Genomic DNA, 9,945 nt, shown 5'->3' with positions numbered 1-9,945 from the left:
CATGTATAATTATCTATTGGTTTATTATAATTTATACTTGATTTCTTCAGTGTATATATTTTTAATTATGAGGTTAGAATTCAGGCTTCCATCTATATATCATCATACAAGTTATATTCCAGATGCTTTATATATTATTTTATATGTTATATACCAGTACGAGTTACCGATTTTTCCGAAATGGCGACATATGTTGTGATACCTAATATGTTACATAACTCTAAACTTTGTAGAAAAGTATAGCTCTGATACCAACTGTTATGATCGAGCTACTCATATGTGCTTCAAGAATCTGATTGTTGAAACAGTTTGCGTAAGAAAGTAATACAACAGAAATAAAATCAATCAACACATGTATTTTCACGTGGAAAAACTCTTTGCTTAAGGGTGACCTTATCATTGAAGACTTTTGATATCTCGAAACACGATGTATAGTTATCACTGAAAATTGAATATAAGAAAATCACATTTAATTAATGTCATTTAAGAAGAGAGTGGTCATGTGATAAATACATGAAATTTAATTCTTCCGCAAATATCTATTGAGTGGTTGCTTTACTTTAATTCCCCACTTGTCAGGGGAGCCGCCAGGGGTACCCTATGAGCAAATTAGTAGATTTTGGGTGTTGGTAGACTAAATCTCGTCCTATTATGGTAATGATTATCTGTATATTAAATTCTGCTATAGAGGTAAATATTTTTATGTGCGATAACTTATAGTTAATTAATGTTGTCATGTATATGTAATTATTTTAAAAAAAAATACCTATTTATAGTTTTTTCCCATCTAAACAAGCTGAACGTGCGAATTTCATCGCTTTGTAGGGGCTACCATACGTATGTTGTCTTTTCTTACTTATTCCTCGATTTTTGGCACATGATAGTACTTCAGATAAACCACAAACTATTATTGTTCCACAACACCCACCTACCAAGTACGACTTTCCTTTTGCATGTATACTCAAAAGTCTCTATATTGACGGTATTTGTATGAAAATTTCATGGCTGCTATAGTAATGTTCTGTTACATAATGACATGTGATGTTTAGATCGCATTTTGTTGTTATAACCAAAAGTACACAAAAAAAAATACTTTTTGGTACTTTTTATGTTACAAACCAAAACAAAATACTTGTTAATTTTAAAATCTCAATTAAGTTTCATACTTCATTAATTAAAAATTTAAAAACTAATAAATCCATAACTAGTTGTACCATACCGATAAAGAATTTAAATCTAACGAACATATGCATTTAAAATTAATTGAAAATTTAAATATTTCAAGTTTGATGTAAGAATTCTACAATATAATTGTAGGTTGTTTCGTGAATTCCATTCTCTTAGTGATAATATAACAAATTGATTTTGAAAATTTGCAAGACTAAATCAAATTACTTGAGAAATATAAATAATTTTCTTTTAGATAATTGTACTTGAAATTTACTATGTGGATTACATTAATGATGATTATCATAAAGATTTTAGTAATTTATTTTTATACATAATATATTTCTTACCAAATATTATTGCACAGTATTTTGAGTATGGCTATGATAGAGAGGTAATTTTACAAAGAGTATACCGTTATAATGAATTTCATTGTTGTTATAAGTATGATGTTGTTATATAGAAGTAAAATATAACATGAAAAAACGATTACGGAAAAAATCAGACTATTATAATGAAATATTGTTATAAACAATGACAATTATAGAGAGGTTTGACCATAATTGATCGCCCTCTTTGTTGTATTTCTTCATCAGTTTTATCTTTTATCATTGTAAAATATAAAAATGTAAATCTAGTGTTTCAAATGAAAAATAGGTAGATGCTTTATAAAACAACATTGATGATCGTGTCATTTTAGTTTCCATTACTTTGTTTAAGAGATTCTCCATCTTATTAATTAAAAAAATATTCCTTCTATCTCAAATAAACTATTTTAAGTTGATTTTATTGAATTACTTAAATGACTTCCTATCGACATCTTTTTGCTTGTAGCAACCTTTTTATTTCAATTAAACAAAAGGTCAGAAGTAGTCCAGTATTGAATATGCTTCTAAAAAAAGTAGTAGCCTGCACGAATATTGAACTATAACAATAGGCAATCTTAATAAATTTTCATCAGATTATTAACTACATCATTGTGGAGACATCCAACCTAAACATGTGTTGATTGATAAACCTATAGATAAAGAGGCCATTTGGAACTAAAAGATGTGATATTTGAAAAAATATACTACATATTCTGTAAGTGTTTTGAGCATTTTAATATTACAAATTAATATATTGAAGTGCTGCTTTTAAAGTGTCATTGAAATGGTCCATTACCACGTTCAGTTCATAGCAAAATGTGGAGTTTAATTCTTTTGAAACTCCTTTCTCCATTTATCACTTTTACTCCTTTCAGTTAGTGGCCATAATAGGCAGAAGTGGCCACTCCTTTTTTTGGTCTTTCACTTTCCCACCTTCTTGAGTTGGCTGAATATGGCAATTATGCCTTTTGAAACTTATCTTCCCGTTGTCACATTTACTACTCCATGTTCTCATGGCTTATTACTCCACTCTCCCACTTTTCATCTAATTCATTCAATTCACCTATAAATAGTGATTCATTCTTAACTTGTGGTGGTAGAAACTATGTATTGGAGAGTTGCTAAAAAAAGTGAGGAAAATAAAAGAGAATTTGTTTAGTTGAAGGAAGTGTTTTAAGTCAGGAATATTACTGCTGCAGCGGTAAAGATTTGATGCAACAAACTTGAATATCCTTAAAGAGAGCGAGATATCCGCGCCTCAACCTGAAGATATTTTATTTCTTCATTTTATTTTTCAATTGCAATTGTATTTCAGTTGTATTTTCACCAACATATTCAAAAAAAAAATTGAAAAAGGATATTTGACAATCGAATTGTGTTTGAAATTGCATTTAACTTTGACAAAAGTTGAATGCAAAAAAATCAGTTGAAAAACTGATCAAAACTACTTTTTCACTTGAAATTCGTCTTCAATTTTTCTTTTAAGAATATCAATTCCATGTATACCCAAATGAAATTTTAATTTATTATTTTTGGGAAAAAAGTGAAAGTTTTGTACAAGGAATTTCTAAAATCTTTTTTTAAATAAAAATTATGTCTGCTACAAATTACGCCACTTAAATTAAACTAGAACAAGTAAAATATTAATTTTCGCCAGAATTCATATTACTAGTACGATAATGTAACATCCTCATCATCATCATTAATGAAGACCAGTATTACGACATAATCATAATGCTCCTTGATTATTAATTGTAGTCCCCTTCCACGTTTTTGAAGTGTTGTTCTGAAATTCCAAGCCGCTAATGTTGAATTTACAACACCATATTTAACTACGTGGCCTCACCAACTTAATGTCCGTCCTTGTGTCTTGTCAATTTGACATAAATTCCCCACTATCCTCTCCACCATTTAACACTAGAACGCCCAATGTGAATAAATTTAAAAGACATAAAATTCTAAGTAGGGACAAAGCAGTTGGGATTTATAGTACATGGAGCATGTGGACAGTGAGGCATTTTGACGTTGGATAACGAAGTTTTAGGTAGCTTTTAAATTATTAAAAAAATAAGCGAAAAAGTAAAAAAGATATATGAAAAGCTTTTTAATGTTTTCCTTTCTAATGTTTTTTCTCAAAATAGTTACCTCTCTCTTTATTTCTATCAGTCTCACCTAATAAAATAAAACTCAACCGAAAAAGGTGAGGAGATAAGAAATTAGTCCTTCAAGGGTTTTCAGTCCAAAGCTAGTGGCTGGCTGGTAATGGATCTATTTGCCTTGCTTGTGAGCCAGTTGCGGCGTTCAGAAATGGAGACATAATTTGAAGCTTATGATTCGAAATTCTATTTTTAATAAAAAAATTATTGAGTTTAAAATTAATAATTTATACATATAATAAACAATTAAGATTCGGATCAAAATTACTGTATTCGGCTCATGAACTTGTAACCGAAGCACTAGCAGCTCTGCCCCAAGAATTAACACTAGTTGTATTTCTTTGGATGCATTGCTATATATCAAGAAGATTAATCTTGTACCCATTTAAAGGACTTCGAAATGCTAATTCACGAAAAACGATAGAAGAAATTTTGAAGAATTCATAGAAGGAACGAGAACGACAGTGTAAGACATCGATTTCTGACGAAACGGTAGTGTAAATATATTGATTTCTCACTAAACGACAGTGTAAATATATTGATTTCTCACTAAATGACAGTGTAATACTCCTAAACTGATACATAATTTAAAGAATTTTCAAATGGGACCCTCAGTTTTGTTGGATTTTGCTTATTGTCAATAGCGTCATAAAGTAGTACGTATTTGTGGTAATCTATTACTCCTAGACCCCAGTTCAAATCAAGCCGCTTTCACCGCAATTGTGTATTTCAATTTAAATAGGTAAAACGTCATTTGAAACTTGACCATGTTATGCCATAATTACAGCCTTAGATATGTTGCACTTCCTTCAACTCTTTCACTATAATATTTGACCTCTATGAAATAGCTTAAACTGCGGCGTGTAGGCATATGAGAAGTTTAAGAAATTTAAAGAGTATCATGAGATTTAGTGTACATTTCAAGCATGTTTGACTACGTTTTGGAGAAGCCAAAAATTTTTATTTTAAAAAATTGAGGTGTTTGATCAAATATTCAGGAAAAAAGTAAGTGTTTTGAGTAGTAATAGAAACTATTTTCAGAAGCTAAAAAAATAATTTCTTCCATAAGTACCTTTGGAACATTGGTAAATTTGACAAAGTATTTTTCAAAATGATTATCCAAACATAAACTGCTATTTTTCAAAAGTATCAAAAATCACGTCTCATAACAAACACTTTTTAAAATAAGCAATTTATGAAAACTTGGCCAGCTACTCAACTTTTATAAGCTTGTCATATTTCCAATTTTTGCAAACACTATGAACAATTATAATGTTTTATCAAGGGGTGCAAGGATCCACAAACCGCTGTCCTTTATTTAGTATAGCTACGAAGATGATAAGAGATTGCAAATGTTCCAAGATTTAAACTAAAAAAAAAACAGAGATTCAATTGATTCAAGCTTGATCTGTTCACATGTCCAACGAAGATATGTTAATAGAAGGGCCCAATGAAGAGTCATTTCGAATCGAGAACACACTAAAATACAGAGACGCACAAGCTTCGTTCAACATACAGATATGTTTCTATAATTTTCAATCTATGTCGAACCAATGATACAGTAATGTAACACACCCTTGTGATGAGAAGACTTGCATAAATGTAAGTTTCTTGAGAAATTCGCCACGCAAATGTTGCAGTAGACACACACTTGATTATCCTCTGAGTGAAATAACAAATTGTTAAAAGTTACCGTATAATTTATTAGTTTTAAAAGTCTTATAATTATGTAAATGTTATGATATAATAATATATATGTAGTTATATAATAATATAAATATCATGACATATTATAAGGGGTCAAATTTAAATTAAAAGAACTGAAATTATATTATTAATCATATAATAGCTATTTATCCATTCGGTATAATATACTAATTCCAATTAAATGATCAGCTCTCGTTTAAATAACATGGTTATATAAATATCTTTTTGATTGTTAATAGATAAAATTTCGTTCAATGATGAATAAATGTACTTGCGTAGACATGTCGTTGAGTTTAATTTAGACATAGGCCTCAAATGTGAACTTGTCAATTGACGTAATTCGTGGGGCTCATGGTATTGTAATGGATAAATTGTGAACAAAGAAAACCAAAGAGATTCTTCCAGACGCCTTGTTTATTTGCCATTATATATAAAGGATTCGTGTGACAAAGGTTTCCTTTAAAGAACACGCCAAATCATAATCGCTTATCTAAAGGAAAGGAACTATCCGGATACAAATAGGGTATACAAAGTAAATCGATAAATCGCATCAAATCAAATCAATAATTCGAATCAAATTGAGAAAAAAAATTAATTAGTGATTTAATTTAGTTTGATTTGATTTTAAAAAAAAAATCCGACCACTATTGATTTGATTTTAACTAAAAAAAAATCAAATCAAATCAAATCAATCCGATATTACATGTATAAAATTTTAAATTTATAATGTAATTATAAATATATCTTAAACCTTTTTATAGTTTTTTAAATTTTAACATATTATTTCAAGCTTAAAATTAAAATTTTGAATGGTTCAATAAATCTATAGCTCATAAATATTAGTAACTCAAATAAAATCCTACAAAAATCAACCAGTACTAATGCTAACAAAAAAAAAAATCAATTTTAACACAAAAAATGACAATGATATTGGATGTCTATCCTTCAATTTTATACAGTGAAAATACATAACTTAATTTTTTTTTAATATTTCGTCTATGTAATTAATATTTATTAGTTGTATTTATTTTAAGTCATACTTAATACTTTTAAATTATGATCATTTTCTATATGCCTTATAAATTAACAGTATTTATTATATCATGACTTAGTACTTTTAGATTATGATAATTTTATTTTATGCAATTTTATTACTCTTTTTTAATTGAATATTTTAATACAATATCATCTCTTATCTCACATTGTGTTATTTTCTTAAAAAAATATCTTAATTAGATAATCGTATCTTACTAAGACAAAAAATATTTAAGGATATGTTTTGTATGAAGACTTTACCGGAAAAAACCCAAGCAATCCAAAAAAATCGAAAAAACCCGAAATTGAAACCCAATTTTTGTTAGTTTGATTTGGTTTATAGATTTTAAAACCTAATGCAATTGATTTGATTTGGTATTTAAAAAACCCAAACCAATCCGTTCCGTGTACACCCCTAATACAAGTAAAGGGTAAAGTATAAACCAACCAAATAAAAAATAGAAACTCATATCACAATTTCAAGGAAGGAAAAAAGAAACACAAGCCGTGGCCACCAAAATCAAAACCCGCCAAATTTACAAAGGTTTTTACTACAACTAATCACAGAAGCAATTTACATTTTCCCACTTCTCTCTCTTTTTTTTTTCTTTTTTTTTAAATTATCTTTTTTCTATATTGTCCATAATTTGCGCTTTGTTGGACTGGTATTATACAAACAAGGAAACAAATAAAAAAGGAACAAGTAGACAACATTTCATACTGGCACACCGGATGTTCTTGCTATCGCTGTTGCAGCGGCGTTACCGGATCTTGGTTGCCTTAGAAGATCAATCAGTGTCTCCGCCTGTATATTAAACAAAATATTTAAATAAATATAAGGAAAAATATCAACCGTTGATCAATCGATCAACGGCTGAGTACCAACAACACAACACAACAAAAAAGCAAGACACTCATTATACAAGTATACTTTAATTAATCAAATAATTACGTTAATCTAATACAACATGCTTTATCAAATTATTTATACGCTTACCTATACCGCTTACTTCATCTCTAAAATAATTGTATATTTAATTCTTTTATTTATGGTTTGTCTTCTCTTTTTCCCTTTCTTAATCATTAGGTAACAGGTAGAAGGGTGTACTTCTGGGATAAAAAGAAAGAGTCAGCCTTACAACTATAATGTGCGAGAAAAAGTTAGAAGTTATATGAATCCGTCTTAATTGGTCACTAAACGTGTGGCCAATAGAGGGCCAAGTCCTGATAATGCCTTAAATAGGACAATAACTTCAACTTTAGGTAGTCTTAGTCAAAATAAGAATATTTAGAAAGAGCATCTGAACGAAACTTAACCAAAATTTTGTTCTTTAAAAAGGTATAGCCAAATGGGCACACACATTGTTCAGAAAGAATTACTTCATCTACCTAACAGTAAAGATATGACCCATGTTCAATTCGCGAGCACCAATATTCTTTTAATGCTAAGCTTACTTGAATAGTTTAGGTTTAACTAATTAACTACTAGCCCTAGCCGGTCCACTTTATGTTTTTCTCTTTTCACGCTCCTTAAAAAAAAAAAAAAACGAAAAAGGTTATTTGACTAAATATCCTTAATTATTCTATGATCACAAAAAATACTACTTTTTTTTTTTACCACATTAACCTCTCTCCACGTTTATTAAGTAAGCGCAAAAGTGAAAAGTAGGGGTTGATTATATCTTAATTTTTTAAAACAGACAACTATTTTGGACCATCAATATTTAGAAAGGACGATAAGTAAAGTAGACCGGAGGAATACTTCCTCCTCCTTTGTTATTTCAGATGTTCAACATAAAATTAACTATTTTTTGCCATTCTACCCGGTTATTATTCTTGACGACCACAAACAACTCAATTACGCGGAGATAATGCATAAATAAAGTAAATAATTAATAAAGAAATATTATACGTTAAGACGTAAACAATGGTGAAATAGTCAAAATCCCTCCTACCTAAATTTTTTTTTAAGGGGTGTGTAAAAAGCAATACAATTTTTTTAGTAATTAACTAATTACACCATTCATATTTAATGGCAATGTTAACTTTTAAGTGCAATCGATTTAACAATATCTTAATCTCAGGCTAGCTAAAGATAGGTTTGAATTCTCGATATTCGTTTTTGATATACTCGAATCTACGAAATAAAAAACACACTCTTTTCTCATTATTTCAATATAAAATAGTATTATTTTTACCTTTCGTTTGGCGCGATTAGTTCCAGATTGTGACAAAGCAACAAGGGGAGGAATGGCTCCTTCGCGAGCCACCATAGTACGGTACACCACACTATCCTCACATAACTGTAACAATATCGCAACCGCAATTTCCTTTTGCCGTTGTGTCCCCACTTCAACAATCTCAACTAACACTGGAATTCCACCTTCATCAACGAGTGCCGCTCTTGCTTCTTTTGTCGATATCAATTCGCTCACAACGAACGCTGATTTATCAACCATGTTTGAACTGAAATCCGCCATTAATTCAACTAAAGGCTTCATCACACCTGCTTGTATTGCTCTTACTTTGTTCTCTTTAACCGAACATAGTGAGTATAACGCCGTTGATGCGTCCTTCTTTCCGCGGAAGTTTCCTGTTTCTAGAAGGTTCACTAATGGAGGAATCGCTCCTGACCGTCCGATTGCTTTTTTGTTTTCCTCAACTTGCGATAGACGTAAAAGAGCGCAAGCTGCGTTTTCTTTAGCTGTTGATGTTCCTATTTTAAGTGCTCGAACTAGCGGTTTTATTGCTCCTGATGCTGCGATTAATTCCTTATTTTCATCGCAAAGAGAGAGATTGAGTATCGCCGTAACGCCGTTTTCCTGAAGTTGAAGATCGGTTGAGGAAATAAGCGAAATCAACGGTTTGATTGCACCGGCTCGAGCAATTTTGATGCGATTTTCTGGTTTGTTCTTAGCGAGGAGTCTAATCTCTATTGCTGCTTGTTTTGCCTCATCGATTGAATCGGAATCGAGACCCGATACGAGTTGATGTATCAATTCATCGGAATTCTCAGAAGCACAAGCCAAAAACAACCGCCGGCTCTGTGAAGAAGCTGTAGGGAACTCACCGGATCTATCACTGTTACAATCGCTAAAAGCTGAGGAAGAACTTCCATTGATACTCAGATTTGTGAAGGTTCTTCCCATGTAAGTGAAATTCGATTGAACATCAGTTTCCATCGCCGGTGAGTATTCGGGGAAAATGAGAGGGTTAAAACGTCACCGTTTTGTTTTGGTGGGTGTTAAGGGTTAAAGAGAGAAGGTTATGGTTCTGTCAATGGAAGAAGGAAGAAGATATAATAGGGGAGGATTAGGGTGTAGGAGGAAGAGCAGACACGTGGTTGACCGTACTGAATCCCAGTCTCTTAGCACGTGTGAAGGTTTCTTTAAACGCGTGCCTACAAGGTGCCCCATTTGTTGTAGCTTTTTTTTTTTCTTTTTTTTCATTTTTCTTTTCTTCAATCTTTCTCGGTTTTCCTAATAAACACAGTAATGTCGAGTCTGGTGGCT

General features: G+C 30.8%; 1 protein-coding gene across 1 annotated transcript; it reads right to left on the bottom strand.

The window, feature by feature from the left end:
• Positions 1-6,941: 6,941 nt before the first annotated feature.
• On the bottom strand, positions 6,942-9,722 carry LOC132627776 (U-box domain-containing protein 4-like). Its single transcript, XM_060343351.1, has 2 exons — positions 8,632-9,722; positions 6,942-7,238 (listed from the first exon to the last, which is right to left on the bottom strand). The coding sequence occupies exons 1-2, from the start codon at positions 9,613-9,615 to the stop codon at positions 7,149-7,151; spliced, it is 1,074 nt and encodes a 357-aa protein (XP_060199334.1). The 5' UTR covers positions 9,616-9,722; the 3' UTR covers positions 6,942-7,148.
• Positions 9,723-9,945: the final 223 nt, after the last annotated feature.

The sequence above is a fragment of the Lycium barbarum genome, chromosome 2 (assembly GCF_019175385.1).
Source record: "Lycium barbarum isolate Lr01 chromosome 2, ASM1917538v2, whole genome shotgun sequence".
Taxonomy (NCBI): Eukaryota; Viridiplantae; Streptophyta; class Magnoliopsida; order Solanales; family Solanaceae; genus Lycium; species Lycium barbarum.
Note: the sequence above shows the minus strand (reverse complement) of the source record. Positions and strands in the feature narration are given on the sequence as shown.

Excerpts from the sequence above, each read along its gene's own strand:
- LOC132627776 (XM_060343351.1), bottom strand. The coding sequence starts at position 9,615 with ATGGAAACTGATGTTCAATCGAATTTCACTTACATGGGAAGAACCTTC. Across the intron at positions 7,239-8,631 it reads CTAATCGCGCCAAACGAAAG|GCGGAGACACTGATTGATCT; the intron begins GTAAAAATAATA and ends TTTAATATACAG.